At 39.5% G+C, this 23,514-nt stretch overlaps 1 protein-coding gene across 6 annotated transcripts in view; it reads right to left on the reverse strand.

The window, feature by feature from the left end:
• The window catches only part of tln2b (talin 2b), a 122,637-nt gene that overhangs the window by 48,429 nt on the left and 50,694 nt on the right, over positions 1-23,514 (reverse strand). For all 6 annotated transcript variants that reach the window (XR_015086415.1, XM_086027622.1, XM_086027618.1 and 3 more), the window contains 9 exons: positions 16,287-16,457; positions 16,096-16,193; positions 15,841-15,970; positions 13,132-13,287; positions 12,048-12,190; positions 5,158-5,285; positions 4,807-4,870; positions 4,389-4,493; positions 909-1,064 (listed from right to left, as the gene is read on the reverse strand). Coding sequence is in view for 5 of the 6 variants with exons in the window: in XM_086027622.1 (XP_085883748.1) it covers positions 909-1,064; positions 4,389-4,493; positions 4,807-4,870; positions 5,158-5,285; positions 12,048-12,190; positions 13,132-13,287; positions 15,841-15,970; positions 16,096-16,193; positions 16,287-16,422 (1,116 nt within the window). In the remaining variant the exon portion in view is untranslated. The remainder of the gene's footprint in view (positions 1-908; positions 1,065-4,388; positions 4,494-4,806; positions 4,871-5,157; positions 5,286-12,047; positions 12,191-13,131; positions 13,288-15,840; positions 15,971-16,095; positions 16,194-16,286; positions 16,458-23,514) is intronic.

Raw genomic sequence — 23,514 nt, forward strand, 5'->3', positions numbered from 1 at the left:
TAAAATTGTAAACAATGCATTCAGCTATATTCTTCGCTCACGATAAACCATCACGTTCTTGACACGGTATTGTGAAATACTTACATTGTCAACCCTCGCTCTTGTACTTGTAAAATGTTTAAGGTAGCGGAGACGTGCTCACTATTTTTCCGCCTTTGTCACTTCACGTTGGTGCTCCGCCCGCTGATTTGCTAGCTAACAGCCAATCGGAGTGACCAAATGTCACGACTGGCGACGCCGATTCAACATACGTAACCGCCCCCAAGACGCTAACAGACGGGTTACGACACTACGACGGTGGCCACTACACCAATCAGACGGCGCTTAAAGACGCAACGACGCTTAACGACCTCCAACGTCGGTTTGGTGTATCAGGGCCTTTACACCTACCGCTTCCGTTATTGGTTCCGTCACCACCCCCACATACTAAAAGAAAAAAACACATCAGAGCTAGGACTGTATGGGAATTTAGGAGAATTTGCTGGAGCACCTCATCCACACAGGTACTCAGGACTTCTGGATATGAGTCGCAATCTGATGTATGCGCTACGGCTGGCACAACTCTTCATCTGTTTAGGGAGCAATTCTTTCAAATATGGAAAAAAAAAAGACCATTCTCTTGCTAGCTGATAACATACTGTATATATATTTTTAATCAATAATACATCAAAAGTCTGTACAATCCTCCCAAGGCATCTGTTGTTTTTTTCGATTAAATAACCGGCCAGTAGATGTAGGAGGTCTGAACAATTTTAAGAATGCTCTTTGTGCTATAAGATGAAAACAATTGAACTTGAGATTCAGACACATCTGACTCAATCTGAGCATGGAATATAGATTAGATGCACAGGATTATAAAAACGGCAACATGTGTCTTTGAGGATGTGATGCAGAGGGTCAAACAGTACCAGGGTGAAGCTCTTAGGGGAGGCGGCCCATCTTTTGACGGTAGTCAGGGGCCACTCCTGCACCACATCTTTCGTCTTCTCATCCACTCGCATCACAGACTCTTTGGTTATGCCCAGCAGACGTGGGACCAACTTATTTTTTCCCTTCATCTTTTCCTGCCAGATACGAAAAACATCAGATAATATTCATGCCGGTTCTAAACACCTCCACAAGATGATTCATTTGAGACACCGATGCTGTGTTAATACACATGCTGTGCCTGTGGGGTTCTGAGCCCCGCGACGACGCGGAAGGGCAGCTGTGAACTGACCCAGCAGATTTCAGCCTTATTTAACTGCTGCTTTATCGAGCAGGGTCTCCACAGGCTTTAGTCACTGTCAGCGCTACAGCATTGTGCTTCAACCAGCACTCTGTCTGAGCAGCTCCACTGACTCTCTGCCCACTGGAAATCCATTGTATTGTAGCTCATTTCATAGGGGCAACAGCCGTCCTGTGCAGGCCTTAACTTTTGAGTGAATGGCTATCATTTTGGATGGTAATAGCCAAAAGGGGGAGACTGTGTCATCCAGATGTTTTTTCAAGAATTCAGAACACAAAAATGCAAAGCGCCAGCATAAAAAAACCTACCCAAAGCGCAGTAGACAATGTAACCTACTAGGAATCCTCAAGCGCACCTCAAATTAAATTTTTACCTTTCTTCTATATACTACGCAAAAACAACACTGTTGCAAACACACTCAATTTGAAAATGATTCAAATAAAACCGTAAGCTCCGAGGTGTTAAACATGTTAGAAGAGTGTTAATTAAAATCACTGTCAAATGTTCAATCTGGCTCAGACACAAATTAAACTTGGTTTGGCATTACAGCTCCTGGCACAGCTTATCCTGTCAAATTGGATGTTTGACTGGTATAGAGTTCTCATTTTTGGACAATTTTTTCATTTTTTTTACCAATAAAGAATATTTACTCATGTATCTATTATAACAATTTTCCATGATCACCCACAAGATAATTGGAATCATTGTGGAAAAATACCAGCCATTCATAGAAACAATCCAATAAACCTAACAATAAAACTAAGAAAACTAACCACATGGACAAAGCCATAGTGATAATAAAATATATATCATCCTTGGTAGAGATAATAACTTTTTTAGGATGGAGGCAGTTTTAAGAAAGTTCACGGTATTCAGTTTTTATTAGACTCAAAAGAGTTCTGAGAAAAGCAAAAAGGCTGCTTAATGGGAAAGCCTCAAGGTCAACGACTCATAATAAAACCCAGAAAACTTAATGATCATGATATCAGCATAAACAGGTTTATTAAACACGGTTATTATTTTGCATTTCATTACATGAGTGTCAGTGTCAATTTTCTATTAAATCAGGAAGTTTAATTTCTTTCTTCTCTTAAGGGAAACTTTGATCAACGTTTGCAAACATGCTCGTGGAGAAAACCCCAATAAAGACGGGATTTTGTTTTGCGCTGACGCACACTCACACACGCACACACACCCCCACACACACACACACACAATATTTTCATATCTGTGATGTTTACAATGAAAGCTCTCCTACCAAACAAATGCCTGTGGTGATTAAAGACTGTCAGGAGATAAATGGAAGGTTACAATAAACTCTCAGACCTCATGTCAACAAACCCAGGTGTGTGCTTGAGCCTCTGTTAGCAAAAACGGCAGAGTGCAGTTGCTCTGAATTATTTAGCAGCATTTTGAATCCGCCATCACTACATTTCCTCATCGAACACAGAGCAAATCTGGACTTCAATTACAGGGCCAAAATTTCAATTTAATGTCCATTACGAGGAGCTGCACTCCCTCAAAGTTCATGTCCAAGCAGGCCGAGCTCAGCAAGTTTTTTTTATGATACCCGCTGGTGCAACTTTATTCTGGTCTCATGCAACACTGGCACAAACCAGAAAATGATGAACTATACCCATTTAGAACATTCTTAATACTAAACATTGTTTCATAGTATCTTGTCAAAGGCAAAAAGTGCAAGGAAGATAGTTTTGCTTTCATCCACTTTATATACACCGTTGTCCATGATAGGTGTTTTGGAGTCTATTACATCTGATTTTGGATGAGAGGCGGGACCGTAAGCCAGCCAATTAAAGAAATATTTCCGTGAAACTTTGTGAAGTGACCAAATAGCGACTTATTACATCTTGACGTCTGGCTTCCTAGGCTTGAAATCGAATACTGTAGTTTGCGCAGTGATTTTACCACCCCGCATTAACAATTATAGCTCAAAGACAATTAATAGTCAATCATGTGTTATGACATTAACAAGTGGATGGCTCGCTGAAAATAACAGATGGTGGGTTCATGTAGATAACTAGTGACAGTGTTTCAAGTACGTATGTGGAAATAGTTTACTAAAAAGGAGATTGGTAACATGGTCACATGCAAAATACTGTATAGTAGTTTATCCTCTAATATTATAACTGCTAGCTATTAAACAGTCTTAAATCCTCAGCCATCAGTGATTTCACCAAATGTAGAGGTGAAAACAGATAATATACTGTAGCTTTTGCTTAGATGATGAAACGGAGACAGTGGCCTCTTTACTGTAAAAAGGAATGGTCAATGTCACCAACAAAAACAGCCAACTAGCATTTCTCTCAACTGTCAGTCTCTAGCCCGTAGACACACACTCACAACCCTTTTCCTTCTTCCATTAGCTCCATCCCCTGACTCCACTCATCCAATCAAAACTCACAGACACCTTCATGGTCCTACAGCCAGTGAGAGCTTATGAAACGTTTGCAACAATCTATGTAAACAACTGTCTGTTTAATCCAGTGCATTATTACAAAGCATTCTCTCCTTCTGTAATTTTAACAATGATATACCAGTACTAATATTATACGCTACTGTATATCGTGTAACAACCCTGCAGATTTGTTACGTGAATTGGTGGTAGAGTTTTACAATTTCTGACTGTCTGAGAGGCAATTAAGGTGCCTGTGATTTGTGATTAGATGAGAGAGCTGATTGCAGAAACTGTTACTTTCGACTTTGTGGAACAAATGGTGTGCTTTTATACTTTTGTTACCGGTTCGACTTTGGTGGAATTGTCGTTTTGAAAATGAACCTTGGCTTTAAATTAACATTATACGTACAGTAAATCGGGTAATATTGAGTATTTGGAAAGTCACTGTACAGTTATATTTTCAGCAGACATGTTTCACTATAGAATACAGGAAGTAGATACAATAATAATGACAGATATCTGTTAATAACTATACAAGTGCATAGTGACTTTCCAAACACCCAGTTAAAGCGGACGTCAACCCAAACATATTTTTTTCAAGAATATTTTCAAGTTACTGCATTGTGACTGTTAAGTACTAATCACAATTATAGTACATGACTTTTTAATACAGATTCAGACAAAAAGCATCCATACATTCCACTATCTGCTTTATAGGCTTATTGTGCAGCTTTGGGTCCTTACCTTTACCAGGAAAAATGACACTCCATATGTCTGCAATGATCTGGCCAGTTTCACATATTTCACTTTAGCTTCTATCTCTGTCATCTCGCCACAGTTTTTATGGTCCTGCACACAGAAGTTAAAAAGACATTCTCCAGCATCTAATTAATTACATTGGTCACCATTTTTGCACACCAAGTTTTCATAATAATAATAACAATGTAAGTTGTAATATAGTAATATATTTAGAAAAAAGTAAAGACATTTTTCAAATCACCAGCAAAAATACTGGAAAGGACACATTCTCTTGACCAGTGTGATTAGTACGTATTTGTTGTTTGCAGTTCAAACCTACTGTTAATATATAGTAAATCTATCTTAACAGTTTTATTATGAGTAACATTGCCAACACAAAAACTAAACAATGTAGTGTACATACTTGGAATACTTTCTTCTCCGACCCTCTTTGCTTGATGTATTCTTTCGGCAGGAATTCCTTCAAGCTATGGAGAGAAATTACATTTTTACATGCTTGCTGTTGTTGACCTACAGGCATTTCCCTCTCTATTAACATAGCTCAACATATGAGGTCATTCTTGCCCTACTGCCTAGAGAGTAGAAAACAGTTGTAACAGCTGATCACCCTGGAGTTTTCCAGTAGGGAAATAACACTCGTAAGTGAAAACATCATCTTACACGCACAGCTGGGAAGTGAATACTAAAAAGCATTAATGGGGTGGAGAACAATTGCAATCGTTTGAGCCAATGCATCTGATTAGAAAATGCTTACTCCAGAAATCCAGGCTTGTGTTTGTGCTCCACGTGGGGTCCAAACTGTATCTGAGCCTGGATCCCTGCAAACTCACAGGCTTTATCAAAGGAGACAGGGTGGGATCCATTCAATATGTCATCCCTGGCCTGGAGGAGAGACGAGGAAAAGGAGGAAAAAGTAGTAAATAGCATAACACCACAAAGGCACAAGACTGGATTCCAAACGCGTAATGTGCACTTTGTCAAACAGTATGCCTTGAATGTCCTCACGGCACAAAGGTCAGATCATTTTGTAACCTATCATTTTCATCTGCTTATCACAGCACATTACATACTGTACATGTGTACACGGAATCACATCAGTCTTTCATCGTCCTCCCTTCATTCCATTGCGTAATGACCATTAATGAAATTGAATCCATTTTCCGACTGTGTTTTTCCATTAGGCAAAAAGGTGCATTTCACAATGTCTATTTACTGTCTATTTAGCCACGCTGTCAACATGAAAATAAAGGTGGCTAGAAAGGGTGAAGCTTTTGTTGACATCCTTGAAAGGCTTTTGTGTGAGTGTGTATGTTGTTCTCTCCAGAGGCAAGCCAGCTTTCTCGCTTGCTTTCTAGTTTAGTGCTGCAAAATTAATGCTTCAGAAGATGAGAGCACTGCAGATAGTAAGAAAGGCCCCATCAGTGCTTTTAGCATCGGCAAGACAACTGTATGCGCACACAGCTCCGATTTGACTCATTCTTATGTCTCATTACTTAAGTGAACAATTAGGCGGCGGCTTACGACTGTAATGAGGACAACAATCTCCTGCACTTGTTCTCAAGAGTCCTTTCCCCAGCGCAGTGCACAGTGGAACACGTAAGCTCTTGCAGACTAGGATGTTCGAAAATTAGCCCTCGCGCATGCCACCATCTGTGACGCGCTCTCCATTGCATCGTTGTGTGTGACGGTGAAAACAAGGGGAAGATACAGTAACGGTTTACATTGCATTGTTACGGAACAATTAATCAAATTCAAATCGCCACTGCAATGTAATGTATGTAAATTTCACATTGAAAAGGCTTCAATTTGAAACACCAAAACAAAACCCATGTTTCAATTTAGTTGGTCGGTCGGCTTTATTTTTTCATATACATGTATATTTCATTTATTTATTTACTGTATATACTGTCTAGATAAGTTCAGTGCTAAAGATGTGTAGTCCACGTTCAAGTATCTTTGTTTAGTGAAACATGAACATTTGAAGTGTTACAGCCAGAGATTTGTTTGTTTTTGATTGTTGTAATCTGTTTTAAGATTTACTGATTTATGTTCGCGCCACACTCGTTTGGTAGAATTTTATGAAGTTGTGGTAGTGAACACTTAAGAAACTAAGTTAAAGTGCTCAGTAAGTTAACAAAATAATCGCAAAATGAATTACAACATTGAAAAAAAAAAGCGCAATTAGATTATTTTTCTAAACTGTTCAGATCTATTGAATTGCATTGTAAACTATGCACTCACCAAAAGTAAGATCAATTGTCGTCGTAATTTTGAAGTGTAACTAAATTTCATCATATTGAAAAATGCTCAATTTGCTCATTTGAGGTGCTCAAATTATTTTGAGCACCTCAAAATAATTTGAGCACCTCAATTGGCTCCAACTGATGAAGTACCTAGTTAACATGAACTTTTCACAGATGTGCATATTTCATAAAGAATGTGTGTTACTGCATTGTTTGTGTTACGATATTTGTTCCTTAAATAAAGCATTATAAAACCGCCACATAGAGGCTATTCATTACTGTCTACGTTTTCCTTTACATGTTGGCAATAAGATAGTGGGCTACAACGTTATGCGGTTAAATACACAATATATAATTTTTCATGTTTAGTTTGACAGTAAACTTTAAATGGGAAAGGCATCCACCAGACAACTTTAATAAAAAGAAAGTCAACCCAAACATATTTTTTTCAAGAATATGTTTCCAGCAGGCCCACTAGTTGAAACATGGCATTCTGATTAATTTTGTGTTTGTGGAATATAAATTAAGCAGCAAAATGCACTAGTTTTTAGCCATCTCTTGGGGCGGCCATGTTGCCTTCTGTCGACTGAAAATGACATCACAACTGCTCAAAATGACCAATCACGGCTGACTTGTTTTCTGAATCTGAGCCGCGATTGGTCGTTGTGGGCAGTTGTGATGTCATTTTCAGTCGACAGAAGAGAAAATGGCCGCCCCCAGAGATGGCTAAAAACGAGTGGATTAACACTTATTCCACAAACGCAATATTTATCAGAATGCCCCGTTTCATCTAGTGGTCATGCATAGAACATGTTCTAGACGTTGACTTCTTTTTTAAGCTTCTTTTTTGAAGATTAGTTGACTATGTCAAACTGTTGCTTTGTAAGTTCAGTTCAATTTGAATTCACAGTCACCACACAATGTCATATCACTAGTCACGCATATCTTAAAGGATAATAGTGTCACACTCAATACTAAATTGGATCATTTGACTGATTAAATGTATTCCAAACCGTATCTGAATTTTCTCTTGGCAGATGTGGGAAGTGACAGACCACTCTGGTTGTATGGCTTTTGACCTGAGCTTCACAAAAGGAAGCGTATGTAGCACAAGACATCACAAAGTATGACGCAAACAGCCTGAGGTCACTCAGCCCAATGTGGCCCAGCACAGTGGTGTATAGTACAAATATAGAAATGCTGAAACAGGGATACCCGAAGCAACTGACAGCAGTGCTCACCAAGCATACATGCTAATACCGTAAATAAGCATGTAAAAGCCTCACATACTTTGGTTTTTAAGTAAATACTATAGTTTTAAATTCCTTTTTATATTGTTATATGTAGCTCTACTGCACTATATATTGCTTTGTGTACAAATTGTGCTTTCTGCATAAAATTGCCTTGCCTATATACCTATATGTCCATATATTTATAAATAAGTGAAAACATTGATTTAGCTATTATTTCATTCCTTGCTTAGCTGTCTTCAACCTATATATATATATATATATATATATATATATACATATATATATATTTTTTTAATCATACAATATATTGTATGTGGAATGTTTGCAATTACGTATTTGTACAGGACATTTTTTTTCATTCTGTCATTTTTGTTTTATTGTAGTAAAAGTTTGTTTCACCATTGTGTCATTGTTTGATGCCCAATCAAGGTAAATAAACCGAAACTGATTTAAAAATCCTCATAAAATTATCACATTAAATATTTGAATGTTATTTTAACTTAATTTCCATACGTTCATTTCATTGGTCCAAGTAGCTCAGACACTCTTTTGGAACAATAAATGATGAACTGTGGAAAAAGAAGTTATTCTTAGCTGCCAAATTCCAGCAGCAATTCCTCATCTGGCTCAGCTTTTCTAATAAAAGATCTTGTCACTACCAGTTTGCCGTGGGAATTGACTAAAATTAGGCAACGGAGTGGAAGCTGCAGAGTTGTACTCTTGGGTGAAGTTATTCCTATGGCGGCTTGTCCAGATCTTAACGCAAATACATGACAGCGAGGGAGTGGCTGAGTAGTAGGAGGGATGAAGCCTACACAGGCAGTGTGTCCAATGTGTGTTGACATTGGACAGAACATTAAGAAACATCTTAGCTAATCGTTGAGTCATCACAATGGAGATGCAAAAAAAAAAAAAAGTCATCTGCATAAACAAGAGTTCCTGAAAATAACACACATTAAGGATCTTGACGTCAGGGGGAGAAAACAGAGGGAGTGATCACTTGTAAATTGTGGAAAAAAGGGTGCAGCAAAGAAAAGAATCACAGTAATGAAAGCCTGGGGTTTGTTCCACTTGGATAATGATCTCTCTTCTGGGTCTTTCTGGCATTTTTAACACTATGTGAAATTACAGCCTCTCGTACTCTATGTGAAGAGCCGACACAATCTGCCAGTGCAACAATCAGAGTGTGTTGAAGACAATGAGGCAGAGATAAATGGAGAAGGGCAACTGTGAGGCAGGGGCAGGAGGCGGAGTTGTTGTTGTGAGAGGAAATATGACTCTGCGTTGTGAGCGCGATCTCCACAGTGCAGCGGTGTGTGTGCCAGGGTGGGGATGTGTGTGATTATGTCAGAATGTGTGGGAGATAGAGAGGGAGTGGACACATGAACTGGAAGGGAAGGAAGCGGAGGGTAAGAAAAATATTGAGGCAAAAACATGAGCGAGAGATGAGAAGAGCAGGCAAGCTGGCTCGATGAATATAGATGAAGTAACCCTTTGGTTTTCCTCCCTCTTTTAGTTTCATAGTCGTACTAATGATGTTGACGTGGACATTTAGCTTGTTTAAGCTAAGTCTCAATAACTGTCATGACGCAGACTTGGAAGGAGTAAATTGCATCTCTGTCTTTGCCATGACAACACTTGATTACCTGTTACTGGAGCATATAATAGCAGTGACAAGCCTGTAGACAACTCATGTTGTGTTAGCACAAACATCAGTGCTTATGTTGTTGCGAGTTGCGCGTGCTACATTGTAGCTAGTCTATATTTAAGGATAACGCAATGTTAGAGTGTTTTGAGACCTTGAATTAGCAAAGGATTACCATATTTTTCAGACTTTAAGTCACACTTTTTTTTTCATAGTTTGGCTGGTCCGGCTATTTATCCTCAGGTGCCATTAAATTAGAGCTCGGGCTGGCACCCAAAATCTCGTTCCCTAATAATGTTAACGGCAGCGAATAAGTTCCGATTTGAAACCTTCACTTATAAATACCGAAAACCTTTCTTTTTAGTTTAAAAGGGCTTACCTTAACTAGAATCCCGTGTTGTGGTAATGTACCAAAAGTATTTACAACCGCCAAATGAAAGTAGAAGAAGAAATGGCAGAAGAAAAAAGAAGAAATAGAAGTAGTAGTCATGGCATCTAATGTGTGACACATGTCGAGGGAACCAGCTTGCTACAGAGATGGGAAGTAACCAACTACAAATACTTTGTTACTGTACTTGAGTGTTTTTTCCTGTACTTGGTAATTCACTGAGTATTTATTTTTTAGAATACTTTTTACTTGTATCCGTTTTAACAGCAGTATCTGTACTTTTTACTCAATACATTTTAAAAACGGGGTCGTTACTTTTGCTTTACATGATGCATGCTGATTAAAAAATAAATTAGACCAATGTTCGTGGCTTCGGCAATCATATGAAGGGTTACAGCAGACATCCCAGCTTGTGATTGGCTCTATCCCAAGCTATGACATCACCCGAGAAGACGCTATCATACCTGTACCTGCTACAGAACATTAATTAATTGGAGGGTGTGAAAAAGTAAAATGATCGACGACTTGGAGTGTGTTGACGGTGAAAGTGTCAACAACATGGGCTTGACTGAACAAGCCAGAGCCAGCGAATCAGCAGTTTGCAGACCATTTGGTTCCATTTGTTAAGGGTGTGACCTTTCAAATTTAATAGCCTTCAAATTATCTGACATGAGGAGGAAACATCCGGTAAAAATACATTTTACTTTTATTCACGAAGTACATTTCAGAGCCTGTATTTTTTTTACTTTTACTTGCGTAACTATTTGAATGAGTACTTTTACCAAAGTCATTTTTTACACAATTGTACTTTTACAAGTACAGAATGTCAGTACTTTTCCCATTTCTGGCTAGCTCGCTATTTTAGTATGCAAGTTTCGAGTCCAACCGGAACTCGTTCGCTGGGGGTGGGGTGAATCCGATATGTTTGAAAAACATATGTGTTAGGTTCGGAAGACTGTAAATTGCTCATTGGCGTGTGTGTGTGTGTGTGGGTGTGTTTGTCCAAATGTGCCCTGCGATTAGCTGGCAACCAGTCCAGGGTGTACCCTCCCTCTTTCTCACTCAAAGTCAGCTGGGATAGGCTCCAGCTCACCTGTGGCATTAACTCATTCTACACCAAAGACATTGACATGTCATTTCACAGAGGGTCTGAAAAAGTCTGGTACTGAATGAGTTCATAGGAGCGGTATAGTAAATCAATGGATTAACACATTTTTTAATTTAAAGTGTTGGAGATGCCCTTATGGACTGGGTTCAACCTTAAAGCCTTAGCTTCTTTTCCTTAGGATCATGCATTTGTTGATTAACTTTCATTTATTTATTCATTTGTCTATTCATGACATCGGCTTAATATAAAGCACAGAACTGCAAGGAAAGCCATGGAGCAAATGAAGAAAAAGATAGAAAACAATGTTCTTTACAACTACAGGCTGTACTTTATAGCAGAAACCTTTTCTATTCCTTTAAAGTTGTGTGTTGAAACTATTTGTTACATGCATCAGTGTCTGCAGCTTCGTGAGTGTCAGTGGGATACTGTTCTCCCCGGGGAGGAGAGGCTAATGGGAGTGTGGTGATGTGAGCAGAGTGCAAACTCTGATGAGTAGCTAACACCCCTCAGGGAACCCTTCAGTGACTGCAGGGCGCCCGCCATTTATACACATTGGTCGACCCACACTTCTGGAAGAATAGAAAAAGAAACGCAAAAAGGACCAGACTAACTTAACTGGGTGTTTTGACGAAGCTTAACTTCATCCTCCAAGATTAGTCATTAAGTTGTCTGCTCAGACATCCAAAAATTACAGTACATCTTCCCACAAGATATATTAAACAGTCCATCACACTGTCTGGCAACTTAATTTTCTCATCTGCCCATGTGGTACTTGTAATTGTCTGTTTCTCTGCTAATGAGCTACTGGGTTAAAATGCCCTCTCTCATGGTATGTTGTTATTAAACACATGGACTAAAAATGGCATATTTTCTCTTTGGCTGGATTTACACTGTAGGGCTTTATGCCCAATTTCCAATTTGGTGCCTATCGGGTTCAGAGACTGTAAACATCTATGGAGCTTGAACCATGTCATTTGAATCCAGGTAAAAGTATGTTACAATCTTACCTGGACGTAAAGAAGGTTGAGCTGGACGGGGTCCCGCGAGTCCACATTCTGGTCTGAATAGAAGAACTTGCGTCTAAGCAGCAGCATCTCGCTTTCCTCCACCCCTTGCTCTCTGAAGGTCCTGCTGTGGTCTAGCCAGTTCACTGCCCAATCAATAGACATTGTGTTGGCCCACACACTCAATAAGTAGTTGCTCACTTAACCAACATGCTATTAGGGCAGTATACTGAGGGTGAAATTAACCGGGCATAGACACACTATCTTAGATGGATAATCCTCTTAATTAATAGTGAGAGCGTCAAAATCATTTGGTGTTTTTTTCCATACAGAAATTGAAATGAACTTCTTGTGATTTATATTGCTGTGCTTTGCATGTTTTGTAATTGGCTTTCTCTTGGGAAATGATAAGCTGGTATACCATTACACCTTCAAGCAACTAATTGAAATAAAGATTCAAGCTAAAGCATGTACTGTACAAATCATGGCGATCAGTCATTTATATGACTATAAGCGATATAAACATATGGCACATGGCAAAAGTATTGGGACACCTGGCAATTACTCCTACATCAAGTAAACGGATCTGGATAAACATTTATGCAAGTTATTTGTGTGGGCCAAATACTCTTACCAGAAAGCAGCATATCGTTGCTGTCCTGTGAAAAACATGCATATGCAATTTTGGAAACTTTTAAAATTTTCACATTAATGTGATGTCTGTAATGTGGAAACACCATTCATTTAAAAATAAGAAACATTTAAAAAATGCAGATAAATCTTTTTTACAGGACAACGACGGTATGATAGTCAACACGTATTGGTGGGTTGAAAAAATAAGATACAGGGGAAAATATTAAGTGTACAATGGATTGTCTTCACTGTGGTGGTACCCTTGAAGGTTTGTGTAACTTGAACACTTGAGTTGAATGAGAACATACCTTTTTTACCCAGCAAGTATTGCAAATAACATGAGGGATGGAAATAGGAATGGACTCCTATACTATTCCAATCATTTTGACAGTGTGGTTGCTGGTGTAGAGCTATAATCCAATTCTATAGGATGCTATCGATGGCCAACACTTACAATCATCATCTGTATGCAGCTTGGCTTTGAGCTTCTCCATTTTCCGCTCGTCTCGCAGTAACAGCGTTCTGTCTTTTTTTAGTGTTCCCATTCCGTCCTCCTTCTTGTCCTCAGACACCTCCTGAATGAGTGAGTACTCCTCATAGTTGGTGATTCCTGAAAGCAGAAAATAAGTCAGGAGGAGAGGCCTTTAGAAGCGCGTGTTGACGATGGAACAAATACCTTGTCTATATTATTCTTTTCCAATTTCTCAGTATGTTTTATGAACTATAAGATACAAATTTATCCCAAAAAGCTATGAAGCCACTGCTCCAAAGTAGCTTTGGCTCTGTACTGGACAGTCGGGTAAGCAAATTGAGTGCAGCTTTACTAGAAACGGTACGGTAGAGCCTAAGGTTAAAGCTACGTGATGGACAGGGATAATATGATATGATTTGTTTTGTACTGGGGATGAGCAACAAAGACATTCTGGAAAGTCTGGTGCTGCAAGGAATCAGTATTGTCAAGACTGAGAGCCAGGTCGCGTTACCAGCAGTGTAACCTCAAGGACATTGCATTCTATGGTTTGTACAGACTAGTCAATCGGCTAGTCAACTTGTCAAATTTACTTCTCCAAAATGATGTTTCAGTGTGACCTCAACTAGGAGGCAACCAATGTGTACACTGAAAGAAATGAGACCATCATCTTAACTGATTCAAATTGCCCTCTCTTTTCAAATGTGCAGCTTTGGGACGTGAGGGACAACCAGTAAAGAGGACAAAGCCAGGCTCGAACAGGAATTGAAGAAATATTGATGTCATCTCAAGTTGCGAAACACCTACACTACCGCGTATAGCATTGCAATTTGTAGCAAAGTTGAGCTCCATTTGCTTACCGAGAAGTTACGTTGTTCATTGGAATGGTAAATGGACTGTCACTTATATAGTGCTTTTCTACCTTGGGCACTCAAAGCGCTTTACATTGTACCGAATCTACCTATACTGATGACGCAGCATCAGGAGCAACTGGGGGTTTAGTATCTTGCTCAAGGATACTTCGACACGATCACAATACCCGGGGATCGATCCCACAACCTCGGGGTTGGGAAACGACCACTCCACCACTGAGCCATGCCACCCAACCGGAACACGCATTAGTGTTTCCTGTGCACCTTTTTACCTCTTTTGTGGCCACATTTGTATTTGGTGTTTACAAATTAGGATTTTGGGGAATTTTCTCCAGTCAAGTTAAGTCAATTCCTAAAGCGCCATTCTTGTGCAGTTTCAAGGTGCAGCCATTCTCCCGTCGAGGCTTCTGACACACCAACCTTGTGTTATTTGTGCGAAACCACCAAAGAGGCGTGATTTGGGGAAGTTTGGTGGCCCTAATTTCCGGATCGAGGAGTTTTCATGAGAGGTGAATTTTATAGAGATCCATTTTGAAAATAGGTCACACTTTGTGGCATCGTGGATCTGGAAGTTATAGACAGTGAGGTGTGCACGGCTCATCTACAGACTACTTTGAAAGAGCGTGCGTTTTTGTATTGACTTTTTAATAAATCCAATACAAGCAATTTTAATTAGAATACTGTGCGCATAACGGAATGCTTAGGAGACGGTGCAAATTGATGATTGAGCAGATTGCCAAGCAACGCTCTGTGTGTGTGGTGTAACGAATACCCACCCAAAAATAGATAACTCATGACCCATTATTACAATGACTATATTGTTTGTGATTGGTGCTACAACTCAAGTCCCATCAGCATGCGCTGATCTTTTTTTTTCACCAAATAATCATATAATGTCGATGTTTGGCCGTCATTTTAATGTAGCGGGGACTCATATATAGCTGTTTGGTGTATATAAATTGGTGAGCATATATGAGACAAATTTGCACGCCCACCGCGAATCAGCACGAATCAGTCGTATCGGCCGGTGACAGTCACCACTCGCTGTCAGCAGCTGTGAAATGACTCAAAATGTGCAAATATGGTGTTTTGCCTTCGCGTGGCCTAGTACAGCCTCTGGAGATCGTGAGACACATGACACTTAAGTCTATGGGAGAACACGTACACTGGTACATTTGTAGGGAACATCTTCATTTCACGGTCGCTCCACCCAGAGTACATACATTTCATGAATGTGTTAAAGTGGCTCACTTAAGTCAGGAAGAAAATCTGCGCAGCCCAAAAAGTACAAAGCAGCGCCATTGTTTTGACTTAAGCATACGGGAGAATATGCCCCTTCGGGCACACGTTATATCTATATTGTGGCCGCAATTAAATCGTTTTCACCATGTCTCAGGCTCCGTAGTTTTGAACACAATCCAATGCAAAGACATTGAACGCTAAACAGACATTTTCCAATATTGCTATTTGCAAACTTGATAGCAATCTAATGTACAAGAGTGTGACAAAAGAAGCGAAAGAAGACTTGTTTTGAGATGAGTCTGGGCTCTGTGAAGAATACTTCATCTTCTCCATGTGATAAATGGTATCTATTTTCCAAACAAGAGGCAATAAGGACTTTTTCCAGTGCAATGACAACACTTTTTCTACTTAACAAATGCTGCTGTCCAAGTATGGACGGAACAACACATGATAAAACACTCCGAGTGTGCTAACTTCTATGCATAGGACTAAAAATAAAACAGATCATGAATAATTTAAGTGTTGGACGATGGGCGAAAAAGATTCTTATTAGCCGCAGCGGGAGAGGATGATCACTTACCTATTCGACTGCATATGGTGACAAGCAGCTCCCCGACTGTTTTGGAGTCATCCACCATGATGGTCTTCACCGCACCATCAAGCATTTTGATCTTCTGGGGTCTTTGTTTCTTCTTGTACTCCAAAATATCCTGCAAGGCAAAAGAGCAAATGGTTCTCAGCAGACGTGCATGTCACACTGTAAAAATGTAAATCATGTTAACAGATACATGAACACCAACACTTCTCCGCCTCATGCTGTACTACTTAATCTTACTCCGTTTCGTAGCATGTAGTAATCCAGGGTTCTTCCAGACTCCAGCCAGATTCCTTTCCTGGGATCATCGTCAGATAGGAAAAGACCATAATCGGAAGCTGAAGCACAGCACAAAGGGAAACCATGAATGCACATGCAGATAAAAATAAACATCCATTATTAAATTTGGATGAACTCAATTGTCTGTTAACCTTGTCCGGACTGGGCTTCTGGGACGCGTTCCCGGATGATCCTGCAGGCATCGTACACAGGCGTGGATGGCTCAAATTGCATCGTCTTTACCACATTGCATTGGCGCACGCAGATCTTCAGTGACAAAGCCACCATCTTGGACGGTATAATGGCCTCACTCACCTACACACCTAAAACACAGAGTGGAAAATGATTCAGCAATAGGTAAACCACTTGAACCTCATATTTGTCACAATATGCCTCTGGGATTTATATGAATAACCAGAGCTGGGCATTCCGCCTAGTTGGCTAGGTCCGACTTGACAAAAAGACGGACAGATAGACGATGGAAGGGTACCCAGGCTACAGACGGATGGCGATAAATGGACCGGCAAATTCACTGCTGGCTGTTACCACAAGTTCTACTTTTATAATGAAGCACTCAGGCCTACTTATCCATTGCTGTGTGTTACCTGAAGAAAATAACTACAGTACAACCATGCAAGCTAAACATGTAGCGCATCAGCCTGTTAGAGAGACTTAGTTAATCGATTATTATTCTTTCTGAACACCAGGGCTTGTTTGTTTTTAAGATGTTCTCAGATTAAATTTATTTTTGAGCCCCTGCGTGACATGACATGCATATTTGAAAATGTGAAACAGAGACGGAATAAAAGATCACAAGGCAAAGAATACATTATTTCAGTTACTGTATGCCCCTGCGGCCATTTCTACCTGGGGAATTCAATTTGTGTTTTGTACCTACATGCACCCCCCCTCACCCCCATGTGCATGTTGTAGTCCATGTAGAAATAGCCAAACAAGGTAAGTAGCATACAGGTAAACTTTACAGCTGGAAAAATAAGGTAACACCTCCATAATATGTACAGAAATAACTGGAGCAAAAACAATGAAAATGACATTCCTCCACCAGCACATCATTATTTGCTGCTAGCCTGCTCACTAGCCCACAAGCAAGTCTTCACTGTGAAACAAATTAGTGGGTTGTTTTGTCACATTCAGCAACACAAGTCAAGCGGCTCAGGGCTTCAGAGACTTAGATGGGCAAAAAATGAAATCCTTGGGCATCTTTACTTCAAGCTTCTCTCATTCATGCACTAAAATACTGGTTATTATTCATATCCGGATACCAAGCACTTTACAGCATTAATTATAAAATGACTGAGCATAAAACAGTTGTTATGTTTAGTTATGACTCTCTAGAAGTAATCATATGGAAAACTATAGGAAGGAATGTTTTTCCTATGAATTTAAACAATGGTTCATTCTCGAGTTATTGTTTGTGGATCACTTTGGAGGGTGTGATACTAAAATTTGGCCGTGCTCCCATATGAAAAATCAACAACTAAATAACTTGGGTATCAAGTTGAAACATGTTTAACGTTGATATATTTTTCAGATGGAAGGGGGGAAAATGAATCTGACATGATCAACCGCATTTTTGTGCACAGTTCATCAAGGAACCTTTCTAAGTCAGAGTAGGAAATCTGGAAAGTCCATTTTCCATAATGATAAAGTTGTCTGGCTGCCTGTAGACCTGTCTTGATTACCCTCCAACAAACACACTTTTTCTTTTAATTATTTTTTCTTATTTCAAAGTAGGAATAGACAACTACAAAGAAAGAGGAGGTAATGGCATTGCATGAGCTCTCCTTTTCACATCATTGCTAAGAGGCCCCACAGAGTTTTTGTCACATGCAGTGCTTCCATAGATACTCTAGCATGCGACTCAGAATGAAAAAGCAACAGGGGCATGCAATCAGGATTACAAACAGTATCACACAAAAACGCACAAAATCTCTTTATGGCCAAACATACTGTATATGGACAAATGTTTATGAGACCTGTCTACTGATAAGCAAGGTTACTGGTGGTATCCATTTAAGTTTACTGCACCATTGGGCATTTGTAGATTACGCTGTCAGCATCATCCGTCACTTCAGAGAGCGAGTACGGCAGACGTCACATGATGACACTTTGGAGGATAATTAGAATCTCTAAGCATACAGAAGTGGGAGAACATTTTTCACCAGCATCCTGCTGTAAACAATGTAATAGAGCAAAGTGCATGGTCAAGCATGGGTAGCAATTTTGCATCCATCAGTTTTTCTTTCGCTTATTGTTTGCAGGGTGGGCTGAAGCATATCCTATATGACTGTGGGAGGGAGGTTGGGTCCAACCTGGACTGGTTACCAGTCAGTCGCAGGACAAATATTGACCAACAACCATTCACACTCACATTCAGACTACAAGTGTTTATGAAACTAACACACGGTTCTACATTAACGGCGGCCCAGTGGACCGGGACCACTATGTGAGTGTGTCAGGATTCTGGTAGTTGCATTGCACGATTTCATAAGAGATCAACACGTTCTTGCTTTTTAAAAAGTTCCGTATCATCCCTGCTGACCGCCAGAGGCAGTGCCTTACGACACAGAACGTCCCTTCGCGCACATGTCGTTTAAGTATGCATACTCCAACAATGACAAAGAACCCTTGGTGACCTAGGGCGGATGTGAAACCAGTCTCACCAGAGGTCACTAGCTCTTTTTTCATGGCGAGCCGTTCACATAGGGTTCTTTACTACCTGCGGATCAAATGATTTGTCTAGCTACGTCTGCTTTCCGTTGCTGGGTTTCGGGTTGTTTGTGGGTTCCCATTGCTGGTTTATCGTCACTGTGGCATTCTTTTGGTTTACTCAACACAATTGAGTTCAAAAATGTAATTGTCCACCTGTGACTTGCACGATGGGGATCCTGTGATCAGCTAGCTAGCTTAGCACACTCCTCTAGGGCTCTCTTTTGCAACAAGGACAAGGGCAAGAACAAAAAAAAGGGCCAGTGTAATGTGTGGAATTTTGAATTGAATAGGTTCTTTTAAATTAAATTCACCATTTAAACAAAGTAATTCTACAAACATTTACGCAACAACGATATTGGATCATTAAAAGGTACAGACTTGCATAGAGCCGACGACACAGTCAAAACCTATTTACATGTGCCTACAAAGGGGAAAAGACTTAAAAGAAACTTTACTTCCATGAAAATGGGTTCATACCGCAAAACTCTGAATAAACAGCTAAAACGACATTGATATTTGCGGCTTTAGAAGGTGTTGAAACCATTCTTTGAAAACCAGTTTTCAAAAATGGCACTGCGTTAATGTCTCCAGAAATAGCAAAGATCACCTTGCTGAGGCCAAGAAAACACGGAAGCCATCTGTAGAGAGAAAAGCTCTAATGACTGTGGTATCAGCAGCAGTGTGAAGCCTGATTACACCACCAGTTAATCACCCTACAGACAAGGAAGTGGCTCGACAGAACATTTAAACCACTTCTTAGTCTTGGCCTTGCTCGGTCTTTATCCAAGCCTTGTTAGTTTGTTATGTGCAGAATTCAAATGCTTCTACAGTACTGGACATCAAATTAGAGCGTGAGGTGTGCATTTGGATGGAAAACAAGTCACAATGGCTGTTACCACTGTATTACATCATATAGTACTACACAGAAACCTGTATCGTTATTATATTGTATGAAAATGAAAAATGGAAGGTAGTGGGAGGGTGATCCCTATGATAGACATTGCTTTGTGGGCTTTTATTGTTGTAATCAAATAGTAGTGCACTGGACAGCAAAACTGCACGGTAGAATATTATCTCTCCAATTTCAATCCATTAGGCAGCTAGAGGGTATGGGCAAAATTAACTATAATCATCAAGAAGTTATGCATAATAATAATAATAGTAGATTATTGCTGGTTAATTCTACTGGGTTATTGCAATAGTTAAAACTGCACTGTGATAAAAGAGCAGAGCTGGGCATTCCGCCTATGTGACGGACTGGCCCGACTATCCGCAACAACAAAGGACGCTCGCTAAAATACGAGGAGAACGAGAAAATACGAAATCACTTGTTAACCACGGAACAAGGAAACGTCAGCATAAACGAACCAAAAACAGCTATACACAAACAAAAACACGCGAATCAAACTCACCGAAGATACAAGCTAGGATGTCTAGAAAATCGTTTCACTTGAGGCAATAAATGCGAGCAAGGAGGAATAATTCAACGAAGATCTGTCGCGGTGGTAGTCCTTTTAAAGTTACTGATTGCTATTGCACCACAGGTGCGGCAAGGTAGGACACGCCCCCCCAAGTTCCGGCCGAGGGAGACAGGCCGAAAACATGACATTTTTTACCCAAAATTGTATTATTTTTAACCCAACCGTTTTTAGAGTGTATTGCTAGATTGAGTTGTGACAAAAAAACGCATAGACGGACGGCGGAAGGGTACCCCGGCTGTAGGTGGTAGGCAATAAACGGACCACGAATTTTTCGTAAAATGTCCAGCTCTGTAAAAGAGCAAAGCTTGAAATCATACGCAATTTAATGCATGGGCGAGAATGGTTATGTAAGAAATTCAGTTTACAAAGATAATGGTAGGTTTTGATTGGCACTTTCAGAGAGCTGTTAGTTGTGTGAAAACTCAAGCAATCATACAATATTCATGCATGCCAGAAATATTTGTGTGAATGCCAGTCAAATGACAAGGATTCAGACAATTCTGGCTATGCTTCAAAAATATGATATCATTATTTTGTTAAGTTGCATTATGTCAATGTATATATTTGTATTATTTACTGTTAAAGTGAACTTAGTCATTTGGCATTTTGCACAATGAGCACTGGAATGCAATCAAGTGTTTGTCAGTGTGTGATGGTGTAAAAATGTGTAATTCACAAAGTTCTGTGAGTCTATTTATTCTGTTGTGTGTTATAGTTTTCTGTACCACCCCCACACAGTTACATGATTGTCAAGGTCATCCAGAGATCATAGGAGACACAGTATTGATTGAACAGGAAACAAGCATCTTTGTGCTTTGGATGGATGCATGAATGAATACAATGTTTTCCTTATGCACTCCAAGCAGTGATTACAGAGAGTAGAAATGCGGCCCGTTTACAAGCATGACTGACATTGATTAAAGTGCAATTTTAACAAGCAGTGTGGTGCAAGTGTAAAATCATCCATCCATTTTCCGAACCGCTTATAATCATTCTAGTTTAATTCTAACCCAACTTGCTCACAAGTTTCAGCCTTTTTTGAATGTTAATGTATGTCAATGCCATCAAATGCCTGAATCCAATCCCAATCGCAGCAATTCTCCAGAATGTTAGAACAGCAGAATTACATCTAGACCACTGACAATATGTTAACAGGTTGAACTGCTCCCAGCCTTACTTCCTTTCTACTAATTTTAACACAGTGACTGATGCCGAGTCCAACAAGGGCCTTTTATCCCTGTCCGATTGAAGGCAAGGTCAGCTTCCTGCACGCCTACTGTGCCTCCCCTGAGGCCGAGATGTCTTTACAGGAAAAGGCACTCAGGTGGTGAGTCACATGGCTGCTGAAAAGGTTTGCTTGCTCTGTGTATAGTTCTTGTTTTGGGTGATGCACAGAATACTTTGCATTAGCGAGTCATGTCAAGGTCAGGTGTGTTATTTTGATCCGCGCTGGTTCCAAGTTTAATGACCTACTTAACAAGCTATCATTTATTTTTAGCACTTGAGAAAGGGTCTCATAATTGTATGCAACACTTTGTGTTTTAATCATGTAGCATAAATATATCTTAATTACGAGCATGAGGAATGCTTGATTTACGGCAAATAAATAGAAAATCATTATGCACGTATTTAACAGCTCCAACATTAAATAGCACATGAGTCCGCAGAGACATTATTCTGTCAACGTGTCTTAACCACATTAATAACATCAGGAGGAGTTTATTGTGGCACATTGATAAAAAAGTGAAACATTTGCATGCGGCAGTGTACACAATTATTATCGTGTATTATTATTACTGTTGGTTTTTGCTGCGATCAATGCAATGCGGCAAGCGCTTACCAATCTATCTTTGTGGAAATTGTGTTGGTGTTCTTTCCATAGAAATGCAATGAGTCTGGAGTCTTTAGTTGCTATGGGAAACAGATCGGGCCAAGAAGTTAGGCCACTGAAAAAGGATGTGCTTTTGAAAATAATCCTATTGATTACATGGGCAAATAATATACTGTATTTCCATTCAAATAGAACTGCATGTGTGTGTAAAGACAAGGATGTGTAAACATAAGTCATACTTGCACACACTGTAATATCCATATAAAATAGATAATTGGAGCTCATTTCTTAGTGGTTATATACATGTATGCACAAAAACTAAAAGATCACACGTAAACAGCAAATAAAACAGAGTAGGGTAAAATTCAGAAAAAAATATATTAAACTAGATGAATAAAAGTCAAAAAAGAAAGTAATAACAAAGTTAGCCTGAATGAGAAGAAAGTAGTACTAGAATAAATACTGTATGAGATTTTCTAAGATTATATAGACCCCTTTCATTGTCTCAGAGGCACAGACGCAAGGGTGCTCAACTCTTTCTTGGGGGGACAGGAGCAGTTTTGATGGATCTAGCCAACTATTCCAATCAAATGGAGCTTTATAGTTAAAAGTACAACATCCAGTTTTCCTTTATTGGTTGTGGGGGCATAAAAGGGAAGGACCTCAGTGTGTCTTAACCCTAGAACACTAACGTCTGGTGATTTCCACGCACAAAGAAGACAAGAAGACAACTTCCAATTAGGCATACAGTGTTGTACTTTTAAATAAATTGATGAAAACTGTATTCTATGCGGGATATTATATTGGGTTTAATGTACCCAAATTACTAATTTTAACGTTAGTGTTCTAGGGTTAAGATGTACTTTGTATAATGAAGAAAATAAATTTTAAAAAAAAGAAAGTATTTAAAGATAAACGGCATCTAATGAGAATACCTTCTATTGCTGGGCGTGAGCCAAGCAAGCGTTTCAAACATCACACACTGATGTGTCATATAAGGACACCCATCTCAAGACAAATCTAGTGAAACTATTATAAACAATATCAATGACTCCATCCTTCATCATCCACTCTGTACATGATGCAAATTTATGAGCTCCTGCAACAGGAAGCAACAGTCATCACTGGACGGCGATATGGATTAGAATTTAAATTGGCATCAGCGACAAGCTCCTATAGGCCATCAACTTTTTGGACACAACATCTAAAGTTGAACACCTCTGACTTCCGCGTTTGAACTACTGTCAGACCAGTTCAGCAAGCAGCAGAAAATGTAGTATTCACGTGCTTTATGACATTTATAATATTGCAACATTTACTATTACTATTATTATG

The sequence above is a fragment of the Filicampus tigris genome, chromosome 4, assembly GCF_054856515.1.
Source record: "Filicampus tigris isolate MCC_2025a chromosome 4, RoL_Ftig_1.0, whole genome shotgun sequence".
Classification (NCBI taxonomy): domain Eukaryota; kingdom Metazoa; phylum Chordata; class Actinopteri; order Syngnathiformes; family Syngnathidae; genus Filicampus; species Filicampus tigris.